At 59.9% G+C, this 27263-nt stretch overlaps 1 protein-coding gene across 1 annotated transcript in view; it reads right to left on the bottom strand.

Annotated features, from left to right (window-relative positions):
- The window catches only part of DOT1L (DOT1 like histone lysine methyltransferase), a 70697-nt gene that overhangs the window by 10655 nt on the left and 32779 nt on the right, over window positions 1-27263 (bottom strand). Inside the window, 16 exon segments of the mRNA XM_017874877.1 lie at window positions 1326-1440; window positions 3293-3439; window positions 4119-4254; window positions 4455-4939; window positions 6558-6683; window positions 7171-7308; window positions 7500-7601; window positions 9315-9406; window positions 9937-10050; window positions 10257-10491; window positions 10601-10711; window positions 12113-12154; window positions 13396-13502; window positions 14274-14342; window positions 18140-18219; window positions 20820-20875. Of these exon segments, the coding sequence (XP_017730366.1) occupies window positions 1326-1440; window positions 3293-3439; window positions 4119-4254; window positions 4455-4939; window positions 6558-6683; window positions 7171-7308; window positions 7500-7601; window positions 9315-9406; window positions 9937-10050; window positions 10257-10491; window positions 10601-10711; window positions 12113-12154; window positions 13396-13502; window positions 14274-14342; window positions 18140-18219; window positions 20820-20875 (2155 nt within the window).

Below are 27263 nucleotides of genomic sequence, written 5' to 3'. Positions count from 1 at the left end.
CTGGAACGCTCCAAGCTATGGCCGCCTGGAGGCTGCAGCCGCGCTTCCCAGCCCACGATGCTTCCCAGCCCACGACGAGTGGGGCACTTCCACGGCCACCCAAGGACAAAGGGCAGCCTCCCTGCTTCTGTCAATGAGGCCTCCGTGCAGGGGCGCGGTGAGGCGCTTCTGGAGTTGGCTGTTTGCCACCCAGTTGAAAACCTCCCGAAGCTGTCACTGCCTCTTGCAGAGCAGAACTCATCCCAAGGGCACAACCCAACCCTGTGAGGGCAGAGCTGCCCAGGCTTTGGCAGCCTCTCCGGGGCCCTCACGTGGCCAACTGTGAAGCCTGCCCAGCCTCCCTAGAGCCTCCTATCTCGATGGCGGCTCTTTACTTGTTTTGTTGTTTTGTTTTGAAATGGAGTTTTACTCTTTTTGCCCAGGCTGGAGTGCCGTGGCGCCATCTCAGCTCAATGCAGCCTCCACCTCCCAGGATCAAGCGATTCTCGTGCCTCAGCCTCCCGAGTGGCTGGGATTACAGAAGCCCGCCACCACACCCGGCTAATTTTTGTACTTTTAGTAGAGACGGGGTTTCACCGTGTTGGCCAGGTTGGTCTCGACCTCCTGTCCTCAGGTGATCCACCCTCCTCGGCCTCCCAGGGTGCTGGGATTACAGGAGTGAGCCACCGCGCCCGGCCATTTTACTTTTTACTCCTGAAGAGGTAGTGGCCACATCACACCGCGTGTCAACACGGGGCCAGCAAACCAGCCTGGGGGTCTGGCGCCCTTGGTTGTTGTAAGTAAAGTTTTACTGGCACACAGCCATGCTCCCTGACATGCTATCTCTGCAGCTTCCACAACAGACAGGCCTGCAGTGTTGACAAAAGCCAAAGCAGCGTCCTCTCTGGCTCTTTGCAGAAACTGGGCGAACAGCAGTCTGGTCAGGCTTCTGAAGAAACCAGAAACCACGCTGCTACTAGCATGGAGGCCCACGGTCGTGTGCCACTGGGCACTGCTGTGTGTGGAGCTGATCCTGAGTCAGGCTATGAGTAGAGGAGCCCCTGACAGCGCTGGGGCCGACCTCACGGGCTGAATTAATACACCCAAGCACAAGGTGTCAGTGTTGGGAGACGCAGGCACTAGGCCGCGGTGGCTGTAGCTGAGCCCGATCTGTATCCCAGCTGGTGGGATGCAGGAAAGGGTGTCAGTAACGAGGCCTGGTGGTTCGGGGCAGCAGCCCCCATGATCACCCCAGGAAGCTGTGTTGCATTCCCAGCACCCCGGCCCTCCCGCCTGAAGAGCAGCAGCAGCAAAGTCCTGAATGTAGGGCACAGGAGGGGCGTTACCTGCGGGGGCCAGGGCAAGGCTTCTGCTCCCAGCACCGTGGGCATTAGCACCAATCTGCTTTTCAAGTGTGGATGAGGGGTCGCGGGGCTGCAGCACAGGACTGGGGGTGCTCCTCTGCAGAGAGAAAACCTTGTGTCAGGGGCGAGACCCAGAACCCAGTTGGAAACAGTGAGAGTGGAGGGCTGCAGCTGGCTGGGGGAGGCCGCCGGGGTCACCGTCCAGTCCAGGATGGGAAGAGGGCAGTGGGGGAACTGCAGTGGGGTCCCGGGCAGGTGGCGCAGCGAGGGTGGGCAGTGCTTGTGTGTGAATGAGGCAGAGGGCCTGAGGCAGGGAGGTCAGGAGGTGGGAGTCCTGGGGTCTGGCTGTGGGGAGGGGGTACTGGGCACCACCCAAACAACCCACGGCCCACCCTCAACAGGGAAAGTGGCTGTTTTCTGAGTAGCATGGACAAATGTCAGCAGTCGCGTGGGGGTGCTCACGAGACCGCACCTGCCAGCCACCACCCCCTGCACTTCCCCGCACCACACTCCAAGTCCAACAAAGGTCAGTAATGACCGCAGAACCCAGTAGCTCCACTCCCACATGGGCCAAAGAACAAACCTACATCCACACAGAAACCTGGACCCAGCGCTCACAGCAGAATGATTCACAATCGCCAAAATGGGGAGTCAAGCCGGGGCCCATCAACTGGGCACGATGAAGACGGCACACTCCGCCCACACAGGGAATGCCCTCACGTGCCAAGAGGAGGGACAGGCCCGGACACGAGTGTGTTCGGGGGCCCGGGGGCTGGGGACGGCTAGGGAGTGACTGCTGACGGGGCAACACTTCTTCTGGGTTGAAGAAAATGTCCTGAATTAGATCGAGGTATATAAAAATACAAAAAACTGGCCAGGCATGGGGGCTCATACCTGGAATCCCAGCACTGTGGGAGGCCAAGCCAGGCGGATCGACTGAGGCCAGGAGTTCGAGACCAGCCTGGCCAACATGGCAAAACCTCCACCTCTAAAAATACAACATTTGGCTGGGTGCAGTGGCTCATGCCTGTAATCCCAGCACTTTTGGAGGCCGAGGTGGGCGGATCACCTGAGGTCAGAAGTTCGAGACCAGCCTGGCCAAGACAGTGAAACCCCGTCGCTACTAAAAATACAAAACTCAGCTGGGCATGGTGGTGCATGCCTGTAATCCCAGCTATTCAAGAGGCTGAGGCAGGAGAACTGCTTGAACCCAGGAGGCGGAGATTGCAGTGAGCCAAGATTGCAAGATCGTGCCACTGCACCCCAGCCTGTGCAACAGAGCAAGACTCCGTCTCAGGGGGTTGGGGGCAGATTAACCGGGTGTGGTGGTGGGGCATGCCTGTAATCCCAGCTACTCGGGAGGCTGAGGCAGGAGAGCTGCTTGAACCCGGGAGGTGGAGACTGCAGTGAGTCGAGATCACACAATTGTACTCCAGCCTGGGTGACAGAGCAAGCCTCTGTCTTGAAAAAATCAAAGAAAAAAGAACAGAAAATGCTAAAAAACACTGAAGTGTATACTTGTAAAAAAATAGTTCAATGCCCAGAAAATCCCACCCATGCTACACAAAATGAGATTCTCTGCATGCACAGCACTGGGTGGGAGAACCCAGAGGCGGCTGCGAGGACAAGGGCCACGGCAGCCAATGGGGCCTCATGAGGAGTGAGGCTGGGAGCCAGGGTGCGCCTCTGAGCTTCTCCTCAACCCAGAAGGTGTGAGGCCCTCTCCACTTGCACACCCACCTTTTACCCAAAAGAAAAAGACTAGCCATAACAACGGCCCAGGTCACCGGACACACCCCGGCTTCGGACGGTCCACCTTCACTGCACTGCCTCAGGCTTGACATCATTTAACAGCCTGTGACTTCACAAAGCGAGCCAGGTCTCGAGAACCCCAAACTCTGTTTTGCCTCAACAGGACCCTTGGGGACGCCATCCTGGGAGCCACTCACCGCCCTCTCAGCGCGGCTGGGCAGCACCACGCTGGCCAGGGGGATGCTGACCGGGAGCTTGTTGGGCTGCACGGTGCTGAGCGGGATGCTGATGGGCAGGCTGGTGATGAGCTCCCCGCCGCTGCCATAGGCGCGCTCTCTCAGGCCCTGCGGACGAAGGCCCGCCCCCAGGCGCGGGTCAACAACCCTCCAGGACAAAGGAACCACAGCCACAGGACGGGGGCTGCTGCAGCTCTCTCAAGGCGGCCCCCACGCTGCCAAGGCCCTGCAACCTTCCCCACGCGGTCAGGCCCTCCTGGACACCAGCTCTGGGACACTCCAGAGAACAGCAAGCTCCTGCCGTCTGAAAGCAATGCCCGTCGGTCCCCTGCAGCCTGCCCGCCCAGCTCGGTGGGCAGCGACCCATGGGGCCACCAAGCCTCCCAGGGCCCACATCCATAGCACTGCCAAGTCCATGCAACGTTGCCGTCCATCCCTCTTCATCCCTGCGCACACAGGCCAGTGCCCCCCGGGCAGTCCTCGAGGGCAGCGGCCTCCCAAACAGGGCTCTGTGTCTCCACCAGCACTTGCCATCTGTCACTGAGAACTGAGAGGCGCCAGGGACACCCTGACAAAGCCCACACCCTCCATGGCACCTGCCCAGCGTCACCTGTGACCTGTCCTTACAGGCTGCCCCCCAACTCAGCCACAATATCCTCCTCCAGGTCAACCCCAGTCCCTCACTGTGCCCCAAGGTCAACTAGGACAACCCCTCCTGCTAGCAACTCGCTCAGGCCACCTCTGCTGAGCACCTCCCTGAGCCCTGGGCGGGGGTTGTGGCCCGCACCTTCTCACTGCTCTTCTCTCCAGCAAGCTGCAAGGCCCCAGGTGACAGGGGCCGCGGGTCCTGGGGACTCAGCTTCATGCTGCCAGGCACGCTGGGGCTCTGGTAGGGAAGGCCGTTCTCCTTGGTGTGCTCAGCTCTGGAATGAGAAGTTGCAGTCACTCTCGAGGGCCACGCAGGGCCGCAGGCTGGCGCTCAGAGGCAGCGGCTTGGCCCAGCACCTCCCCACCTCAGTCTCCTCAGCAGACGCACTCCTGCTGAGAACCCCTGACATCCTGAGCACAGCAGGCAGAGTCAGCAGGCACCAGGTGCAGACCCCCACCGCGCCAGGGCACTCACCTTGGGTGCAGCTCACTGGCGGCCGGCCTGCTGGGCACCGTGTGGTCCTGGCTCAGGTGCCGCCTCAGCACAATCTTGGCCGGGGACAGCCTGGTGTAGTCGGGTGCAGCCAGGCCAGACAGCTTCTCCAGGCGTGGCCGGCCGCTGTGGCTGGGGGTGCAGGGCACCACCTCCTGGTCTAGGGGTGAGGCCAGGTACTGGGGTGTGTTCTGCTTGGATGACGGCCGGCTCAGCGCACTGCAGAGCTCATAGCCGGCAGCCTGGCCGTTCATGGAGAGCTCTGGGCTCATGCTGCTCAAGTGAGGCAGCGAGAACTTGGCGCAGTCCAGCTCCAGGTGCAGCCGGCCGGCGTCAGGCTCCAGCTCGCGGCCCAGAGCACCCTTCCCGCGTAGGTGCAGAGACAGGGCGTCATCAGGCGGCACACAGGACTTGAGCTGCAGGAGCTCCTGCTGCCGCTGGCTCTTCTCCAGCTCCACGATGCTGATCTGCAGGAGAGATGGCGTCAGGCCCGCCCCACCTGGGGCCACACCAGGGACCCAAGACTGCAGCACAGATGCACACGCGAGGGGCGGCCGGCCCCCGCTGCCTGTATGGGATGGAAAACCAAAGCCACGGACCACCTAGAGGCAGGGTCGGAAGCCGGGGGCGCCAAATAAAGCACTGTGGAGGGCCAAGGATGGTTTTCGCTGACATGAAAGCACCTTCTCCGAAAAGAGCAACAGGAGGATACAGAGCGCTCTCGTCTCTCAGAATAGACTCTAAGTGTAAAACACCCCAAGTGTAAAGCACCCTCCTGTGGAGGGGCACGCCAGTCGGGCGTGGCAGCTTCCCCGGTGCTAAGGCTCAGAGGGGCTTTTTCCTTTTGGTTTATCTGTTCTGTTTACCTGCTTTCCTTTCTTTTAACGAACACATTTTGTTTCTTTATTACAGAAAAAAGGTTATGACAAAAATGGTCAGAACCCAAATACGCTCTTCCCGAGGCCTCTACTCCAGGCAGACCCTGGGGCTTGGCTGTGGTAACGAGGTCAGCGACTTCCGTTTCTCTCACATATGCTAGTGAGACTCGCCTGGGCCACGTGAGGAAGCGGCTTGGCAGCACGTGGGTGGCGCTTCCCGACGTCCGCCAGCCGCCCATGGGCGCCTACCTCCAGGGACAGCCTTGCAGCAGGCTTGGTGCAGTAATTTGAAAGGGCAACGGAGGTCCGGTGACAGGGCACTAGGTCCATCAACAGTGAAACCACACTGGGGACACGTAAGGCCAGAGGCGGGCACAGCCTTGACGGGACAGGGCTCTGGGAACAAAGCCTATCACCTGCTGCTTTCTAGGCTGCACAGCAGCTGTGGGCACCGCCCACCAGCACCTGCCCCTGCCCGGGAGGAGGGAGGAGAGCACCTTCCCATCGCACACCCTGCTCCACACTTCCTTTACTTGGCCTCCACAAATGCGTTTCGCAGTGTCAGAAAGTACGAGCTATTTTATCTTTCAGACGGGCCTGGCTCTGTCGCCCAGGCTGGAGTGCAGTGGTGCAATCTTGGCTTGCTGCAGCCTCCACCTCCAGGGCTCAAATAATCCTCCTGCCTCAGCCTCCCTGGGATCTGGGACTACAGGCACGCACCACCACACCCAGCTATTTTTATATTTTTGGTAGAGACAGGGTCCCACTGTGTTGGCCAGGCTGGTCTCCAACTCCTAGCCTCAGGTGATCTGCCCACCTCGGCCTCCCAAGGTGCTGGGATTACAGGCGTTCATGAACCCCTGCACTGATCCAGCTATTTTTCTAATGAGCAAATTCTCCCCTAGGACTGCTACAGAAGCGATTTGCAAGGAGGCAGCCATGAAATCAGGAAATCCTGGGTTAGCGCTGCGGATTCAGCCAAGCAAGCCTGAGATGCCCCCAAGAGCTTAGGGCCAGAGTGAGGTGGAGCCATCCACACGGCCAGCCTGCGGCCCAAGACAGGTTCCACAAGCCTCCACCCAACTGTCCTCCTCCACCTTCTTCCTAGGCTGCTGCAACCGCAACCACCCCAGGCCTCAACACTGTCACAGGGAGGCTGAAGGGAGAGGCTTGGACACCATGGAGTGCAGCCTCGCGCGCAGCCCACCTGCAGCTCCAGGCAGTGCCTCTGCTTCTCCGAGATCTGGCTCTTCAGGGCCTGCTTCTCCTTCAGCAGCTTCTCCAGGGACAGCGTGGCCCAGTCTAGCTGCAGCTCCTCACAGCGAGCCTTGAGCTGAGGGGACAGGGATGGGACAGTTGCGACTGGCTGGCTGCCTGCCTGGCACACTCCACACCCTCAGGGCAGGGTTCCCTGGACCCGCCTCAGCCAACAGCCTGTGTGCTTAGGGCACAGATCCCGTTTCTGGAACAGCAGGCTGAGGACGCAGAACAAGCGGAGACTAGGGCCCACCACGGACAGATGAGGCAGCTCCAGCACCCACACGATGACATGGGGATGCTCCCATGACCCCACACCTTGAGCATGCAACAGTGCGGCTCCCTGACACCTAGGGCCGCTGAGAAACCATCCAGCCGAGGGCCTGGGCCTGCCTGATAGGATGCGGTCGACAAGCTTTCACAGGTGGTGTGATTCGTCTCCAAACAAACCCCGCGAGAGAGGCGAGCCTTCCAGAGCCTCCCGCCTGCAGAGAGGACACACCCACCCAGGCAGGGCCCCTCTGGTTCCCTCTATGTCCCTGTCCCTGCGCTGTGGCACCCACCAGCTGCAAGCTCTGGCTGCGCAGCGCACGGTTGTCCTGCTCCAGCTGCTCCGACTGCTCCCGCAGCTGCTGGTTGTGGGCGGAGATCTCCTTCTGCGCCTGAATCAGGTCGTTGTAGGTCAGCGCCTTCACGCCCAGCTGGGGACATGGGGTGGGGCAGAGGTCATGTTGGTGGCCTCCAAGGTGAAGTAAGCCCCCAGGCATGACCAACCCTGCAGCCCAGCCCCTGGGACACAGCCGGACAGAGGCCCAAACAGGAAGCCGTACCAACGGATGTGGGCCACCCCAGGCTGCGCCCCAGCTGCCACCTGCCCTCTGGGGTCCACTACCTCATCCAATTTTTGCTGGAACAGCCTCCTGATCTCCTCCTTCTGGGCCTGGCAGTGGCTGAGGAGCTGCTGAGCCGCGCCCAGGAGCTGGGTGTTCTTCTCCTGCAGGACAGACAGGGCAGGTGACTGAGGGCCCACAGGGAGGGCCCACGCCCTGCCACTCACACTTCTCGCAGACGCGCTCAAGGACAGACATGTGTGAGGGGACCCACACCGGACTGAGATGGCGAGAAACACTCAGGTCACGGCGGGAGGGGACCAGCTCTGCGACAGGTTCACTGCAAAGAACTCTCTGCAGCTGGAGGGATGGCGCCTGCCACCCAACCCGGGCTCAGCCAGGGCAGCGCCCCCAGCCACGCAGAGGGCGGCTGACGCTGAGGAGTTTATCCCAAGGCAATACCAGGGAATGGACTTTTCACATGGATCTGCAAGGAAGCCTTCTGCAGCATAACAGCAAAAACTCAGCGTCCGGAGGCCCACCTCCAAGGAAAGCGCCCAGGAGCCATTGACACAGGACAACCTCCAGACACCAGCAGAGAACGGGGCCCCGGCCCAGGTGTGCTGTCAGCTACACAGGGAGCAATGTATGTGCGTATGCTCAAAGCACGCTACAAGCATTTTTTTTTTTTTTAAAGCAAAACCAAAGTCCAAAAATGCGAACCAGGGCTCAGGGACCACCAACCTTGTGGCTCCAGTGGCTTCTGGAGTTATCTCTGGGCCACCAGAACTTCCACCCCATAGCCCAGGCCTAACTCCCCACTGAGGCAGGTCCTCTGAGGCTCCCAGAGTGGGATGGGCGGGGCCCCACAGCCGGGATCTCAGGTGAAGGAAATCATGTATACAGTGGTCCATTTTCAGGACAAAGTACCTTGAATCAGCTTAGGTCAGCAAACTACAGAAGAGACAGCAGGTACTAGGCCCCTGTCTGGATCGCTGATGCCTGCTTGTCAACCTCCCCGCCTCCCCTTCCCCCCACCTAGTTGCCCTCACCCAAATCAAAGAAGTTTAGTCTAAGATGAAGGTTTACTAGTCTGCAAAATAGCTCGCTTTGTCTGTTCTTATCAGCCTGCCCAGCTACTTAGGTCATAAGTCAAATACTTGAAAAGCCCCTGAGCTGACTGGGATTGCAATGCACAAAATGCACAGGACAACCCTAAAGAAAACACCTACGGTGGGGCGCAGTGGCTCACGAGGTCAGGAGATCGAGATCATCCTGGCTAACACGGTGAAACCCCGTCTCTACTAAAAATACAAAAAATTAGCCGGGCGTGGTGGCGGGCGCCTGTAGTCCCAGCTACTGGGGAGGCTGGGGCAGGAGAATGGCGTGAACCCGGGAGGCAGAGCTTGCAGTGAACCGAGATTGCGCCACTGCACTCCACACTGCACTCCAGCCTGGGCGACAGAGCGAGACTCTGTCTCAAAAAAAAAAGAAGAAAAAGAAAAAGAAAACACCTACAGCCCCTGCCGAGCAGCCAAGAGGCAATGTCCGGGCATAGCGCTCAGCCTTTGAGGAACCAGGGGAGGGACCTGTGCACTAGGGGGTAAGCTGCTTGTTAAAATTGAGCTGTGTGTGCCTATCGGACACCAGGTCTTGCAAAACCATGATTAAAAGTCTCATTTTTGCTGTTCTCCGGGTCTCTCAGTCCATTCTTTGGGTTTAAATAGGTAGGTTTATTTCTCGCAGCAGGTGAGAGGAGGAGGGAGCTCACTCAGGTCTGCACTCCAGGGCCTCTGCCACAGGGGACAGATCCCCAGGAACAGGAACCGACCTGCCTCTGTGCGGGAAGAAGGAATGACAAGGGGGCCAGGACCCACCTTCTCCTGGCCCAGCAGCTCCTGTAGGCTGGCCTTGTACTGGGGGGTCTTTGTGTATGCCAGGAACTGCAGGTACTGGATCTTGAAAGACTCTGGGAAGAGAGACGGAATACCCGTGAGAAGAGAACAGCTGGGGATGAGAGGGACGAGGAGGGAGCGGCCCCTGAGAATGAGCCCCAGGCCTCGGCAGATGTCAGGCGCTCATTAGGCAGGAGCTCAGCAGAGCCCGGCGGGGCCCACACCACACCCCCCAGGCTCTTAGAGCACTCAGGCCCTCTGACCCCTGCACAGCCGAGCGTTCACTGCGTGGGGACATCGTGGGCACTGCAGGGCCCTGAGGAGCATCCCTGGCCTGCACCTACCCCGTACCAGCAGCACCCCAAAGTTATGACAACCGCAGATGTCCCAAGTGTCACCTAGCGTCTCCTGGGTAAGACCTCAGACAACCCATGGGCTGCATCTAAGCCTCTACTGACCCTGGCAGCAGGCAGACTCCGACCCTGGGTGACTTCAGTGGGGTCCAGCATGAGGGGGTCACTGGCGCGAGGTCAGACTCACAACCCATGGCCCTCCTGGGATCCCAAGCCCAGCACCCTCCGCCGACCCCTCGCGTGAAGCTCACCTAGCAGCTTCTGCAACGCGGGCGGGGTGGGCGCCACCAGCAGCGGGTTGGGGGAGTGCCGCTGCACGCTCGGAGGTAGCTGGTAGAACGGGCTGTGAGGGGACCTGTAGGCATCTGGGTGAGAGCGGTGGGCAGGGCATCAGCACAGGGCAGACGCCCAGCAACCCCTTAGGACGGGGCCACCCTGAAGGCACAGCCACACCAGAGAGGCTCCTGGGACACCCTGAACACCTGGGGCTCAGGAGGGCGGTGTCCCAGCAGACGACCCCCCAGGCATCTGCACTCAGGGAGAACAGGGCCGTGGCGTAGGGGTGACTCACCCTGGGGCGAGGAGGCTGCCGTCTGAGACACGGTCTGAGCGTGCAGGACATCCAGTGCAGTTTGGTTCTTCTTGGGCTTCCGCTCGGGGTTCGCAGTGCTCATCTTCTTGGGGCGCCCGCGCTTGCGGCCAGCCATCTTCCTCCCCTTCTTGTTGAGCTTCTTCTTGCGGGCTTTGGAGGGAGACGGCTTCTTCACGGTGGCTGCTCCTGCCTTCTCTTCCTCAGCACCAGAGTCCTGGAGGACACAAAGGAAGAACAGGGATGGGCGCCGAGCCTCCCGCCCACGGGGTGTCCTGGGCAGTGGGCGGGTGCCCTCCAGCAGCAGGAGCCAGGCCGGGCCTTACCATGGGGGCGTCAGTGGGGCCGGCCAGCTTGCCCTCGGGGCCCTTGGTGGGCGTGGCCGCGTTGCTCTTGCTCTCGCGCTGCTGGCGGCGCCGGGCTGCCTCCTGTTCCTCCTGGAAGGAGAGCAGGTTGAGCCACAGGGAGCCCCAGTGCTGCCCACAGCCCTCTTACACCGAGAGGCACACGGAGCTCAGACTCGAGGGGGCCACAGGCCCAACTCTGTCCACTGCAAGTCCTCTGTGGCACCCATCAGGAAACTGAGGCCCAGAGACAGCAGTGGGCTGCTTGGGGTCCCGCGGGCCAGGATGTGACCCATGGGCACGGATGACGGCATTCACAGCCACTCCCACGATCACAGCCGCCCATCAGTAAGAAGCCAGACTGTGAGCCACGGAGAGAAGAACCACATCCAAGACAGGAGACGAGAAGCCCCTCGGGCAGCAGGACCTAGAAGCCACAGTCCACAGCCTCCCCTACCCTCTCTCCTCTCTTCGAAAGGCAATGAGGCCCACACGCGGGACACCGTGCGCAAGTTCTCTGATGTGAGGATTGGCGGAGGGCGCGACCCATAGGAAGAACACAGGGGGCACCGGCCATCACAGGCTGTTCCCTGCTCTCCAGGGAAGACCCACATCCCCCTAAGCATGGGGGGAAGGACAGAGGGCTCCCGAGGGTTACCATACTCTGAGGCCAGGTTGGAGCCCAGGCCCAGCTACAAATCCAGGCAGTGACAGCCCTTCCTGAATGGGGCTCTCTGCACACTGGTCTCGTCTGACGCTCCAAAAGGAAAGGACGCCTGGACAAACATCGTCTCAGCTTTGGTGGCAAGTAAGCAGGCAAGTCTGAGACTGCAGCAGCACCAGTGAGCAGGGCGGCCACTGCGGCTCCCGAGCCAGGCTTTCCTACCGCGGCTTTAAGGTGGGAGCGGAGGGGACAGCCCTGCCTCCGACAATGCAAAGCGTGCACGGCGGCGGGGGCCCAGGAGCTGCACTCTGCACTAAGGGTGGGACAAGTGCAGGTTTGGCCACTCAGACCTCAAGAGTGGGCACCTGGCAGTGATGCACAAGCTGTTCACCCACCCAGCCCTTCAGTGCAACTTACCCCATCACCAAAACTAACCCAAGCCACCTCCCCAGAAATGGGTATTAACAAGAAGGATGGCCCAGGCCAAACCATCGAAGACAAGGCAAAGTATAGAGAGAAAGAGACAAGAGAGTGGATGGGAGAGAGAGAGAAAGGGAGAGGCAGGGTGGAAGAGAGAGACTGAATGGTGAGAGAGAAGGGCTGGGAGAGGAGAGGAGGAGCGGGAGGACAGGGAGGAAAGGGTAGGGAGAGGACCAGGAATGACAGCAGGGCGGAGCAGGAAGGAGGCGGGAAAGACCACTGGGCTGGGCCCTGAGGGGCAGCAGGGCTATGCTCCAGTCACGGCTCCTGAACCCGGCTGCGCACGGCTCTGCGTCTCCCCACGTCAGTGCATGCATGTTATTAACCCAGAAGAAAACACACACACTTACCCTGAGTTTTGGGTTTTTCAGACTAGAAAAATAGTTTTCAAGCTAAAATGAAGAAAGAGAACCCTTATTAGAAGGGAGTCCCAATCTCTGTTCAGATTTGCCTGGACACCCAGATAACATCCGCTCCCTGGAGAGTGGCGGGGGAGGCCGTTCTGGTATCTGGGGACACCAGGCGTGCAGCTGGAGCCACCCAGCCGCAAACACAGATGTGACTAACCCAGCTGTGGCCAGACATCACCCTCAATTCACCAGCACGCGACGGGTGGGCAGAGCTGGTTTAAGCCTTCAGAATAGACACAGGGCCCTGGGATGTGTCCCTGCTTCTGGAAGAGGAAGGGCTTTCTGCACAGAAGCACCGCGCCCGCCTCAGAGGAGGAGGGGAGGGGCCGCGCCAAGGGCATCAGTGCCAGGGCAGCTGAAGCAGCAGTACTGCATGGGGGTGGGGGCCACACGGTAGGCCAAGCCCCGAGAGCCTCAGCGTCAGCTCACCATGCCTCTCGTCCCAGGGCCCTCGGGGGAGCAGTGGGAGGGGCGGGGTGAGTCTGACTAGGGCTGTTGGCCCCCAGTCCGCACCAGTGCTCCCCAGGAAGGCTCCAGTGAAGGCTCCGAGCACCGGACAGTGAGGGTCTGGACACACCAGCACCACCGTGAGGAAAACCACCGCTACCTCAGTAACAAGAACAGACTGCCCAAGCAAAGGATGGGAAAGAGACCGGGGAAGCCTCCCAGCCCTGGAGGCCCAGCGCTGCCCACACGCCAGGTGGCTCGGGATACCCGTGCCAAGGGGCTGTGGGGGAAGCACCCTGGGAGGCAGGCAAGCTGCACACTGGCCCAGGGCAGTGTCAGAGGACCCTGGGGAACACAGGGAGGGAAGAAGCATCCCAGACCCCACCCGTGGACCCTGGCGTCTCCCTGCTCAGGACCCTCTCACATGGAGGAAGCAGGGAACAGGGATGTGGGACTCCTGTTCACAGGGGCCTCTGGATATGGCAGCCAGGACCCTTACGGTCACACATCACGCTGATGGCCCCGCCCCACCCCAGGGCTGAGCGCAGAGAAGGGGAGACAGCGCTCAGCCCTCACCCAGGACGCACCCAGCGCCTGGGAGGACCCTGGTGGGTCCCGTCGAGCAAGCAGTGCAGAGGGGGCCTTGAGGAGTTGGGCCTGAGCCATGGGGGGAGCGGGGGGGTGCATTCAGGGCTCTGGGGGAGGGTCTCAGAGGCCGCGTGAGAAAGGCGGGAGGTGTGACGTGGGCGGGGTGAAAGGCACAACAAGATACTCACTATGGTGCGGTCGATAGTGTGCAGGTAGTAGGAGACTGGCTTCCCTGTCCACGACACCGAGCCCTTCAGGGGCGACAGCTCCACCACGCGCATGATGGTGCCGATGTCTGTGGGAGCCACAGGTGAGGCCCGGGCCCACGTCTGCCCGCAGCCCCTCCATGCCGACCTCACCCACCCAAGGGCAGGTGTGGGGACAGAAGCCTGAGCTACACGTCCTCCCTCTTCCCCCACACCGAGTCAGGCCACAGCGGCCCACAGAGGCCGTCCCAGGGAGATGAACCATTCCACAGCACCTGGTCTGGGGCCCTCCAACCTCAGAACAACAGCCACAAACCCAGCTAGGTGGAAAAGGAGGGGAGAAGATCTGGAAGCAACTTAGATCGTGGCTGCAAGAACAGCCAGCACCCAGCAACACAGGCACCTCCCAGGTGGGTGCTCCTCAGGGAAGCCCCTCAGAGGAGACTGTGCTGCCCAGCATGGCTGGGAGCCGACAGAGCACGCAGCACAGCGAGGCAGGCAGGGGGCGCAGGAGGGGCCAGCTCCTTCCCATTGCGGGCCTGTCCCTGTCCACAAGAGTCCCGTAAATCCTTCACGTCTCCCCTCAAAGCCAGGGTCTCCCCAAGGAGTGATGCTGCCTCCAGGGCACACAGTGCTCTCTAGGGACGTGTGTGGTTGTCATGACCAGGGGAGCTCCTGGCAGGGAATGGGTGGATGCCAGGGACATGGCTCAGCACCCTGCAGTGCCCAGGACAGCCCCACCCCAGAGAAGGATCCAGCCCCAATTTCCACAGGGCCAAGGGGGAGGAACCTAGGAATAGCGCATGTCAGACGGTTAAAATTACCCGTGTGAATCAGTAACAACGCTGAAAGTTTCTTACCACTCAAGTTTCTACTGTTTATTCTGAAGTTCAGAGGTGCAAAGGGTTTCGAGGACACGATTCTGCCACCTGAAACACAGACACTGCTTACTGCCACACAGGGGAGAGGAAACAGAAGCGCAGACACCACTCAAGGTGACAGAGAAGGAGCGACGACACGGAACACACACACGCTGGGCTCCGAGTCCTGTCCACCTGCCTACACCTTCCAAGGCTAAGCCTATCCTACAAGTAACTTTTATTTTTTTTTGTGACAGAGCCTCTCGGCTCACTGCAGCCTCTGCCTCCCTGGTTCAAGCGATTCTCCTGCCTCAGACTCCTGAGTAGCTGGGATTACAGGTACGCACCACCACACCTGGCTAATTTTTGCATTTTTAGTAGAGAACAGGCTTCATTCACCCTGCTGGCCAGGCTGGTCTGGAGCTCCTGGCCTCAGGTGATCCACCTGCCTCGGCCTCCCAAAGTGCTGGGATTACAGGCGTGACCCACTGTGCCCAACCTCCTACAAATAACGTTTCTTAAAAAATGTTCGGCCAGGCGCGGTGGCTCAAGCCTGTAATCCCAGCACTTTGGGAAACCGAGACGGGCGGATCACGAGGTCAGGAGATCGAGACCATCCTGGCTAACATGGTGAAACCCCGTCTCTACTAAAAAAAACACAAAAAACTAGCCGGGCGAGGTGGCGGGCGCCTGTAGTCCCAGCTACTCGGGAGGCTGAGGCAGGAGAATGGCATAAACCTGGGAGGCAGAGCTTGCAGTGAGCTGAGATCCAGCCACTGCACTCCAGCCTGGGCGACAGAGCGAGACTCCGTCTCAAAAAAAAAAAAAAATGTTCTCGGCGGGGTGTGGTGGCTCATGCCTGTAACCCCAGCACTTTGAGAGGCCAAGGCAGGTGGATCACCTGAGGCCAGGAGCTCCAGACCAGCCTGGCCAACAGGGTAAAACCCTGTCTCTACTAAAAAAATACAAAAATTAGCCAGGTGTGGTAGTGCATGCCTGTAATCCCAGCTCATCGGGAGGCTGAGCCAGAAGAATTGCTTGAACTTGGGAGGCGGAGGTTGCAGTGAGCCAAGATACAGCTACTATACTCCTTGCCTGAATGATAGAGCGAGACTCAACCCCCTACAGCCCCCAAAAAAGAAAAAAAGTTCTCAAGTCCTCACAAAATTGAAGCAGCTCAGACCCTGAGCCAGGGCATCCCTGCGTGAAATGGGCTCTGCACAGGAACCTCCCAAAAGAGGAGCAACTCAGCCCACCGGGGGACGCGGCTGCGGAAGAGCCCTGAGCAGCCACTGCTGCCAAGATGTGCCAGGAAAGGAGCTTGCGCTGTCCAGCATGATTCCCGGGATTTCCTGTTAAATGAGGAAGGCAAGGCCAGCCATCATGTGTAAGACAGTTTCTTCAAAACCCACTACGCTGGCCAGGTGCGGTGGCTCACACCTGTAATCCCAGCACTTTGGGAGGCCAAGGAGGGCAGATCACGAGGTCAGGAGATCAAGACCATCCTGGCTAACACAGTGAAACCCCATCTCTACTAAAAATACAAAAAAATTAGCCAGGCGTGGTGACAGACGCCTGTAGTCCCAGCTACTTGGGAGGCTGAGGCAGGAAAATGGCGTGAACCCGGGAGGCGGAGCTTGCAGTGAGCCGAGATCGCGCCACTGCACTCCAGCCTGGGCGACAGAGCGAGACTCCGTCTCAAAAACAAAAAAAAGTAAGTCAAAATGGATCCATTTAAACACACGCACACCCTGCCATCCCAGCTCTCCTCCCCCAGATGCCGTGCCAGCCCAGGCCTGGCATTCTACACACCACTCCCCTCAGGAGGAGCAGGAAGGGCGGTTCTGGGGCCAGGCCGGGCACACGGGTTAGGCCAGTATCCCTACGAGAGGACCTCAAACATGAGCAGGGCCACGTCTAATGGCTGCAGAGCTAGGTTGACAGATGCTCACGGGACCATCTGGGACCATCAGGGTCCCTAGAATCAGTGCTGCTGGCCACTCCCTTCAAAACAGGGAGGGACTGGACAGGAGACGCCACTGCAGTACCCTGACCCAGCCACCACGTCTGAGCATGCAGAGAAAGCTAGTGAGAAACAGCCAGAAGAGGCGTTCTAGCAGGTACGGGGACCACGGAGAGGGTGACAGGAGTTGCCTGCAGCCACTACTGCCTTCCTGCATGCGGCCACAGAGTGCAGGGAGGCCTGGAGTGCTGCTGAGGTGTGGGGGTGACTGGGCAGGGAAGCATGGTGTCCTCATGTGGTTCTAAGATAATTCAGAAACACCATTGCCACACGCACACAAACACACACACACAGGTATCAAATAAACTCGCAAGGCACACAGATGCACAGAGACACGCAGGCATACATGCACACACAGAAACAAACAAGCAAACACATACATAGACAAGGAGGCACATGGGCACGCACACACAGGCATGCACACAGGCACAGACATGCAGACACAGGCACGCACACAGAGACACGCAAGCAGACACGCAGGCACACGGGCACACACACAAGAGATACAGCATGCAGAGACACAGACACACACACACAGACACATGCACACAAGCACCCTCCAAACCCCCATGGTTGTGGGGAGTTGGTGCTGAAGGCAGCTGCAGACCCTCTGGGTTTTGTTTGCGAGGCCTGAAGAGCCCACCCCGGTTCTCCCCTAGCCTCTGGAGGCCTCCCTAGAAAGGACAGGTGGGAAGCAGTCGGGGGGGAGAGGGGTACCTCCAGAGCACCTGTCTCTGAGTCTAGCTGTGGCTTTGGAAGCCACATCCGCCAGTACACAGGCGAGGTGGTGCTGGCTGCAAGGCTTGATGGAGAGCCTAGGAAGGCAGGCAGCATCATCCCCTCAAGGAAGACCCCAAACCTGCCCTGCGTCCTGCTGGAGGGCTGGCGGGGCTGGGGGACAATGGCACAGCCAGTCTCCATGTTTGGGGAGGGGCACTCCGCAGGCTGTGATCTGGGCCCCACCCTCCACTGCAGGGCTGGAATGGATGTGATGGGTTGAGTTATCCGCTCCTGAAACTACGCCAGGGCTTGGGGTTCAGAAAACAGCGTCAAGGGCCCTGCATGGGCCTGGCGTCCTTTCTCTGGAGGGAGAAAACAAAACAGCTGAGAGCCCCACTCCTGCTCATTCTGGACACCGCGGTCCATGGGTTCAGGCCAAAAACAAAGGGGACTCTCGGCCCTGAGTGATCAGCTGCAGGCTCGACGCAAGAAGGGTCCAGGGCCAGGCGCGGCACTCACGCCTGCAATCCCAAAATGTTGGGAGGCCAAGGCAGGCAGATCACCAGAGGTCTGGAGTTCAAGACCAACCTGGCCAACATGGTGAAACCCCGTCCCTATTAAGAGTACAAAAATTAGCCGGACATGGTGGCACGTGCCTGTAGTCCCAGCTACTTGGGAGGCTGAGGCAGGAGAATGGCTTGAACCTAGAAGGCAGAGGTTGCAGTGAGCTGAGATCACACCACTGCACTCTAGCCTGGGGGACAGAGCAAGACTCTATCTCAAAAAAATAAATAAAATAAAATAAAAACAAAAATTAGCTGGGCATGGTGGCACGGACCTGTAGTCCCAGCTACTCGGGAGACTGAGGCAGAAGAATCGCTTGAACCCAGGAGGCGGAAGTTGCAGTGAGCAGAGATTGGGCCACCGCACTCCAGCCTGGGAGACAGAGCAAAACTGTCTCAATAAAAAAAGAAAAAAAAGCACGAAGGAAGACCGCCTGGCTCCTAGGGGATTAAGGACCCCAAGTCTGAGCTGCCTTCTGCAGGACAACTTGCGGGGACCTCCCGGCCGCCCTTCCTCAATCACGTCACACCAGCACAGACCGGTGAGGAGGGCGCCTTACCTTCCTTCATGTTTGCAAACCGCTCCTTCAGCTGGTGATCCACCTCAGGACCAAAGGCAAAATTATTCACAAATATAACACTGCAAAACAATACTCCAGTTCAGTGCCATGAAGGCTCGTCTCACGGGCACAGCCACCCGGCAGAGCCAACAACCGCTGCTGTCGGTGCCAGGCCCTGCCCACACCCGCCCGCCACCTCCAGGGCCAAGCCCACACAGCCACACACACACGGTGGGTTTCAGGTGCAGGGAAAAGGCAACTGTGGCCTCTTCTGAGTGGGGCCAAAAACAGAGGGGGCAGGCTTTGTGGCCAAGTCCCTTATCGTGAATCTTGGAGTCCAGTGATCTGGGAAGGTTCACAAGCAGCCCACACAATGCAGGAGCAGCAGCCGTGAAGGACCCACAGGCCGAGGGAAGAAGGCAGGTGGCCACAAACAGAAGCCCAGCACGGGGCTGGACTGCCACAGGGGCACCAAGCAGAGGCTCCCGCTCCACCGCCGCAGAGACCGCAAACAACAGGCCCCAGGTGAGGCGCCCTTGGCAGCGTTTCAGACACCCTGGCAAGGAGCAGGAAACCGGAGGCTCCCATGCAGGCCCCGCACAGCTTTCCCAGGCCACCATCCTCAAATGAGGGTCCTGGGGCCGCCTGTGTTTCCCCACTCAGGACTGACTTAGGGAGGCTAGAGGTGAGGCTGGCTGAGCTCAGGTGGCCAAGGCGGCTGAGCGGCATGAGCCAGAAAGACCTGGGTAACTGGGTGTTCAGAGAAGCAAGCTCCATGATGCCACCTCCAAAGCTCCCGCCATCATGGGTGAGACACAGGAAAGGGAAAACAGGCTGAGGCCAGAGTGCAAGGCCCCACGGTCAGCAGGCAACCTGTGGGAGGAGCCCCTCCTGGTCAAGATCTGTACGCTGTGCCCAGAGCCAGAGCAGGCTGAGCCCAGGGCTGGGGCTACCCAACAAGGCAGCGAGGCTGGCAGCTCCTAGAGAGGAACTGCGAGAGCCTGCGCCAAGCCCAGATGTCAACGGGATGCCAGGAAATCTCTCGGCTTCTTTTTTTTTTTTTTTTTTTTTTTTTGAGATGGAGTCTTGCTCTGTCGCCCAGGCTGGAGTGCAGTGGCTGGATCTTGGCTCACTGCAAGCTCCGCCTCCCGTGTTTACACCATTCTCCTGCCTCAGCCTCCCGAGTAGCTGGGACTACAGGCGCCCGCCACCTTGCCCGGCTAGTTTTTTTTTTTTTTTAGTAGAGACAGGGTTTCGCCGTGTTAGCCAGGATGGTCTCGATCTCCTGACCTTGTGATCCGCCCGTCTTGGCCTCCCAAAGTGCTGGGATTACAGGCTTGAGCCACCGCGCCTGGCCTCTCGGCTTCTTAAGAGTTTGTTACAAGACAGCAATCACAGCCTGACCGCTGCACGTCTCCCTGTGCTCCCACCACCACCCCATGGGATGGGGATACCACAGGGTCAGCACGATTCCCTCCAGATGGCAGAACACCCGCCAGTGGGCACAGTGCCCCAACCCAAATAGAAGTTCACACAGAAGAGCAAACCTAGGAACCTTTTGAGAAAAGAAACCCCCATTTTCTACTTGTACCCCAAACCCTGTCCATGGGGGACACTTAACCATAAGCCATGAGCACACCTGAGAGGAAGAAAAGCACAGGGAAGACAGCAGGAGCGAGGGGGCAGGGAGGACAAGGGGTGCGGGGAGGACAAGGGGCCTGGGGAAGAAGAGGAATGCAGAGAAGGAGGGGTGCGGGGAAGATGAGAGGTGCGGCGAGGATGAGGGACGCAGGGAGAACGAGGGACATGGAGAGGACGAGAAATGCAGGGAGAATGAGGAATGCAGGGAGGACGAGGTGCATGGGGAGGACGAGGAATGTGGGGAAGACGAGGAATGCAGGGAGGACAAGGGACGCGAGGACAAAGAATGCTGGGAGGACGAGGGGAGCAGGGAGGACAGCGGGACTGGGGGAGCAGGGCCCAGTCGGCTGCTGACCCCACCTCGCCGGCTGCTCTCACAAGAGCCTTGGGCCCCCAGGGTCCCTGGCAGACGCTGGAGCACCGTGGCCACACCCAGGCTGGGCAGTGGAGAGCACAGGGGCCCAGCCCAGCCACACAGAGCCGGTAGCCACCAGGACAAACACGTGGCGGTGGGGATGGACCTGGACAGTGCCCTGAGCTCCTGGGCCTGGGTGCGAGGCGGCGCGGAGGGGGCAAGCCCAGGCAGTGCCGAGATGGCTTGGGACCAGGAGGGGCCGCTCCCTCGAGCAGCCCTCATTGTGCACACTGTGTGGGTGCCAGCCACTCCAGGAGGGATGCACGGAGACAGGAAGACCCCCAGACCAAGCCTGAGCGGGGAGGAGGCCCAGGAACCCAGGCGAGAGGAGCCCACAATGTCCCAAAGTCAAGCGGCTAGGGCAGCAGGAACAGGCTCACTGCCAGCAGGGTCTGCAGGGGCTGACAGGGGCTCTACTGGGCACATCTGCTGGGCATGTCCCCTCTGCGCGCCCTCAGAAGGAGACCCAGGGTGAGGGAAAGGCGCCCTTCCTGTCCCCATCGGCCTCTTTCCTGACACAGCCAGCACAGGAGTGAGGGGCCGTTCCCGGACCCCAATGCCATGGCCACCGCCCGCCCGTGAGCGTATACCCCACATGCCCCGCACGCCCCATGCCGGCCATACCTCGTGTTGGCAATCCGCTCCCTCCACTCTTCTGAGAGGAAATCGCCTCTCTCCAACTGAAAAGAGAAAATAGGCATGAGTGGGGACCCCCAGCCTCCCTGGCAGCCCCAGCCCGCCCGGCCCCTGTGAAGAAAGAATGAAATGAGCACAGCTCCGCTTGCAGGGAAGGAGCAGGAGGAGGCCCAGGCCCCACCGGCTGCAGCCCTGGGAGCTGCAGGCAGAAGGGCAGGTGAGAGGGATGCGCAGAGAACAGGCAGGACCTCCTGAGAAGCCGGGACAGGTCCTCGTGCTCCAGCATCCACTTGGGGAGGCCAGGCCCAGCCAAGGGGACCACAGCCACACCAACACACACCTGCCAGCCATGCTGTAGTCTCCTAGAAATCTAAGCTCAAAATCAGGGGCTGCAGCCACTCCCAGGACCAGAAGTGGCCAGCAGGGGCGCCCCGAGGCGGGGCCTGCAGTCCCCACCATGCTGGGCTCCAGGCAGGGCCTGAGAGAGGCGGCGGGACGCTGGGGGGCACCCTCCACGGCAGGCAGCGACACTTGGCCAGACCGGGAAAGCCTAGCGCCGAGCTCTGTCCCTCCCTCACCAACCGCAAGAAACACGCACACAGCGAAGCTGAGCCACCAGTCCCTGGGGGTGTCCGCCCCTGTGCACTGCTGAGCTAAGAGCAGCGCTGTCCCCCAGCTCCACGCCACGCTCACAGCAAGGCCAGCTGCAGCCCGACGCCAGTCCACCTCCAGACCTCAAGACCAAGCACCGTCCAGGAGAAAACACCTCTTATTAACCTAGCTGCCCAACGCAGTAGCATCTGGATAACTGAGACCCTGCCTTTCAAATCCTTCAAAACCACCACCGCCTCCATTCCCAGAGAAAGAAACACACCCACGCAAAAGCCCAACACAAATGCCTCCAAAAGCCAGCCCGACTCACCAGAGCCAAAAGGTAGAAGCAGACAAGCGTCCATGAGATGAGAGAGCAACACAGCGCAGCGAGGCTGCGCGCGGAAGCAGGGCCCCGCCAGGAGCAGGAGCCGGGCTCCAACCCAGGCCACAGCGCAGGTGCACCCTGAGGACGCCATGCTCAGTGAGAGACGACACCAGACACAAAAGGCCACGCGGTGTGTGATCCCATTTCTGTGAAATGTCCAGGACAGGCCCATCCACAGACAGGAAGGGGATCCATGCTGGGAGCTGGAGTAGTTGGGGGTCAGGGCACCTGAGTCACGGTCGAAGAAGCCCACACCTGCACCCCAAGGGCCGAGGAAGGACCCGCAACACTCCTTTCATAGCAGCCGCAGGCCCAGTGCCCACCGAGTGTCTCTCAGGATGGGGAGGGAGTCCCTGAGCAGAGAAGGTCCCACAAGCAAGCCGCTGCCCCAAGCAACAGGGTGGCCCACCTACCCAGCGCGAGAGAGACAGGGACACCCCCCCCCCCGGCCTGGAGGACAGGGCCACCCGTCCACCCAGATGCAGGTCCAGAGGGCAGGGCCGCCCGCCCCGGCCAGGAGCAGCTCTATATCCTCTGCTCTCCAAGGCCAGGGGAAGTTCCCAGGAGGGGAGGAGATGGGATGGGAGGTGCACAGGCAGGCCATCCTGAGCCTCTGCAGGTGCTGGGCTGCCCCCACACCCATCTCCTCCCTCTCCACACCTGACAGACCCTGTGAACATCCCTCATTCCCCATGGACAAGCCACCCAGGAAATGACTCAAATCCCAAGTCCTGAGCAGCACTCAGCAGACCCGGACTGGCATCGCAGGCCTGGGGCTGGGAACCCACCCTGGGGTCCCCCGCGCTCCATGACAGGGCAGGCTCTGGGGTCAAAGCTGTTCCTGCAAACACCATGGTTTATGCGCAACCCTGCTTCCCTCTGGAGTCTGGAATCCTGGCATCATAGGAACCGGGGGTCTGGGTCTCTGGAAGCCTCCCTGGTGACACCGCTTCAGGCAGGAGGACTTGAAGTCTCCCAAGCAGAGCACGGGCAAAGCCACACAGAGCTGCTCCGAGGGTTTCCTCCAACATCAGAATGTAAGTTCCCATCAGAAAGGGCAAGGGACAGTTGGGTAGAAGCCTCTCTGACCACCCTCCGCAGCAGAGCTGGCTGGAAACGGGACAGATGCCAGAGGTGGAGGCTGGTACCAACACCTGCCTTCCCACCAGCAGGTTCCTTCCGACACGTGTTACCAATGCCCTGAGGAATGCCGTCCTTTCCCCGAAATCGTGCTACCAGACACATCCCAGGAGCCACTGGCCTGACCGTGAGCACCTAAACCCGCACGGAATTCAGACCACGAACACAGCCCCACGCCAGGAGCGCCTGCGCCATAGGAGACACCACACTGCTCGGCCGTGTTGTGGACCCAGGCCCTAGAAGCAGGGGGCTGACCCTGACGCGGACGAGATGAGGCAGAAGGGGGAGCAGTGCTGGGGCAGCCCCCGCACCTGACAGCCACCCTCTCCTGAGCAAGGCTCAGCCCAGCCAGACCACGCGGAAGAAAGCACCATGGCGCCCTCCTGGCTGTCACTGGAAACCACGGCGAGGGCTTCCATTCTCTGTGCTGAGATCTGTGTGGCTCTCCTGCCACAGCCAGGAACCCACGTGGGAACTTCCGGCCAGAGTGCAAGTGGACCCAGGGCCCAGGACACTGCACAGCTTCCACTGTGAGCAGGGCGTTCGGGAACAATCACCACAAGAAAGGGAAGGAGAGCTGGGCCCCCAGCCCTGGGTGCGCAAGTCCTGGTCAAAACCCAGCAGAACAGAAGCCGAGGGAGCACCACCCAGAGACCAAACCAGACAGGTGCAGCCGCAAGGAAGCACTGCAGACCACGGCCCCCACCGCGGCAGAAAACACCTCAGCAGCCCATCAGCCAGCAGAATCCCGCTTCGGACAAACAGGATCGCACGCCGACCAAGGGGGACACATTCAACACTGGAAACCCATCACAGCAACAGGGTGAGGAATGGAAACCACGGCACTGCGCTGACTAGAAGCAGCACCGAAAAAACGCGTGCCGCACACTCAGGACTGCGGGCTCGTCCTCCACCCGAGGGACAGCATCCACACAAGCCCACCACTAACACCGTGCTCCATGGCCAGGTGCTCAGCTGCCCACCAGGGCAGGGCAGGAAAGGGTAACCATCTTGCCCCCATGACTCACATCGCATGGGAAATGCCCGTGCCGGCCAGTACAAGAGGACGGGAAAAGGAGAGGAAAGGGACAGGGACTGCGAAGGCAAAGGCAAAGCTCCATGTCTGTAGGCGACACAAGTGTCAACGCAGAAAACCCCAAGGAGGCCGAGCGCGGTGGCTCACGCCTGTCATCCTAGCGCTTTGGGAGGCAGAGGCAATCGGATCATGAGGTCAGGAATTTGAGGCCAGCCTGACCAACATGGTGTAACCCTGTCCCTACTAAAAATACAAAAATTAGCTGGGCGTGGTGGTGGCCGCCTGTCATCCCAGCTACTCGGGAGGCTGAGGCGGGAGAACCGCTTGAACCCAGGAGGCGGAGGTTGCAGTGAGCTGAGCTCGTGCCACTGCACTCCAGCCTGGGCAACATAGCGAGACTCTGATCTCAAAAAAAAAAACAAAAAGAAAACCACAAGGAATCGATAAGAACTCCAGGAGCTCGTGTGCAGCAAGGCCTCGGGAGATGAGGGGAAGAAAAAGCATCAATGGCCTCCCCAGATGTTCACAGCACCAGGTGCCGGCCAGGACACGGGGCAACAGAAACTCCTGTTCACCGCTGGAGGTAACACGGATGGTGTAGACTCACTGCGAGGCAGTCTGGCAGTTTTTCCAGACGATCCAGCAATCGTGCTGCCTGGTGTCTACCCACAGGAGTGGAGCTCCTGCACCCACATAGAAACCTGCACACGGACCTTTACTGCAGCTGTGCTCCTAACTGCCAAACTGTGGACGCAGCCGAGATGGCCTCAGCAGGCGAGTGGGTGAATTAACTGTGGCACATCCAGACAATGTACTACTATTCAGCAATAAAAAGAAATGGGCTGTCAAGCCTCAAAAAGACACGGGGGCAGCCGGGCACCCTCACGCCTGTAATCCCAGCACTTTAGCAGGTCAAGGCAGGAGGATCGCTTGAACACAGGAGTTTAAGCCAACCTGGCCAACACTGTGAAACCCCGTTGCTACAACTTGTGTGTGTGTGTGTGTGAGACAAAGTCTTGCTCTATCGCCCAGGCTTGAGTGCAGGAGTGCGATCTCAGCTCACTGTAGCCTCCGCCCCCTGGGTTCAAGTGATTCTCCTGCCTCAGCCCTTCAAGTAGCTGGGATTACAGGTGCGTACCACCACGCCCAGCCAGGTTTTGTATTTTTAGCAGAGATGGGGTTTCACCATGTTGGCCAGGCTGGTCTTGAACTCCTGAACTCAGGCGATCCACCCCTCAGTCTCAATCTGATCCACGCCTCAGTCTCCCAACGTGCTGGGATTACAGACATGAGCCACTGTGCCTTGCTCAAATTATTTTTTTAATTAGCCATGCGTGGTGGTGCACGCCTGCAGTCCCAGCCACTCAGGAGGCTGAGGTGGGAGGATCACTTGAGCCCAGGAGTTCACGGCTGCAATGAGCTATGATTGCACCACCGCACTCCAGCCTGGAGAACAGAGCAACACCCTGCCTCTAAAAAACAACAACAGGCCGGGCGCGGTGGCTCAAGCCTGTAATCCCAGCACTTTGGGAGGCCGAGACGGGCGGATCACGAGGTCAGGAGATCGAGACCATCCTGGCTAACATGGTGAAACCCCGTCTCTACTAAAAAAATACAAAAAAAACTAGCCGGGCGAGGTGGCGGGCGCCTGTAGTCCCAGCTACTCGAGAGGCTGAGGCAGGAGAATGGCGTAAACCCGGGAGGCAGAGCTTGCAGTGAGCTGAGATCCGGCCACTGCACTCCAGCCTGGGCCACAGACCGAGACTCCGTCTCAAAACAACAACAACAACAACAACAACAACAACAACAACAACAACAACAACGAAAGAAGTTTCCAGCCAGCAGCTCCCTCCCTGAGGATGCAAAGAAGGACACTGCCTGACTCAGGTGTCCCTGCCACTGCAGCCCATGTCAGGCCTCGCAGGGGAAGATGGCCATGCCTGGACCATGCATCTGTGTCACCACTTAGGTTCACCTGCTCAGACCACCACAGCCAGGACACCCAGGGCAGAACCAGCCGGCAAGGGATCGGGGCCCACCACCCTGACTCTGGCCTTCACCTGTGCTGTGGGATAGCGTGGAGAGGTCTGAGCTGGGGGCCAGGGATGCATGCTAGGCAGGATGCACGCCCACTCGTGGCAATGCCAGGAATGCCGAGGCCTCACAGCGATCTGAGGAAGGACCCGACTGACAGGCCCACAGAGGGCGCCTCGGCAGGGAGCTCCAGACAGACTGGCGGGCGGGCAGACAGCCCTGGCCACACCTCCACCCACCCTGCTGAGGAGACAGTGAGGGGCAGGTACCGCCTAGGAGGGGACGGGAACTGTACGCCACCTGTGTCCCTCATTGGTTCCTCTGAACTGTGAGAGTCGACTGACAATAGGACCCCTGAACATCTTGTTTCTGTTGCTTCTCAAACGTGCAGATTCCACCCAGGAACTGTGTTGCCGCAGGCACCTGGGATCACGAGTTGGCCTTGCCATGTTCCGTCCTGAGCTGCTCTGCTGGGCAGCTTAGCGACTCTTGAGCCATCGTCCTCCCAAGGTGGTGACCTGGCGACCGCCCTGCCCAGCACTCCGTCCGCCTTGTCAGGGAGGCCTCTCAGGACTCAAGGGGCTGCGGGCTGTACTCCAGGGGCTCCAAGTCTAGAACAGGAAGCACCCACCTTCCTGCACCCCAGACCCCAAGCCACCCTCCAATCCACATCACAGGAGCAGCTGCGCCAGCACCGAGCCCACACCCCACGGGGGCGGGGAGGGGATGGAGTCCGCAGGTCTGAGACGTTGCTGGGAGGCAGAGCCGATGGGCCCCAAGCGCCGTCAGACTCCACCACAGGTGAGTGCCTGGGCAGCTGGGACTGGGAGGAGGACAGCACAGGTCAAGGAAGGACCCAGCTCTGCAGGCCTGTGTGTGGACCAGGGTGGAGCCTGGTGTCTAAGGACTTAGCACGGGGTGGGAAGGAGTCCGGGGAGGATGCAGGAGCGGCAGCTACTCCTGAAAGCTGTGGCCCAGTAATCACCTGACCTGGGTCAGGAAAACCGTCCTTCCTGCTCCCTAAAGAGCATCCCCTTCCCACGCCCACTCCCATCCCACTGCCACTCAGCCTTCGAGGGGAGTGTACACCCCACAGGGACAGACACATGCGGCGCCATCCACACGCAGCGCCATCCACAGGGTACATGGGAGGAGCACTTCAGACCGCATCACGACAGGGCGGGAGAGAACACTGCCCACCCCGAGGTTGCCGGCTTGTCATGAAGAACACGGCGCTGAGGAC

The sequence above is a fragment of the Rhinopithecus bieti genome, unplaced genomic scaffold (assembly GCF_001698545.2).
Source record: "Rhinopithecus bieti isolate Rb0 unplaced genomic scaffold, ASM169854v2 scaffold_9769, whole genome shotgun sequence".
Lineage (NCBI taxonomy): Eukaryota > Metazoa > Chordata > Mammalia > Primates > Cercopithecidae > Rhinopithecus > Rhinopithecus bieti.
Note: the sequence above shows the minus strand (reverse complement) of the source record. Positions and strands in the feature narration are given on the sequence as shown.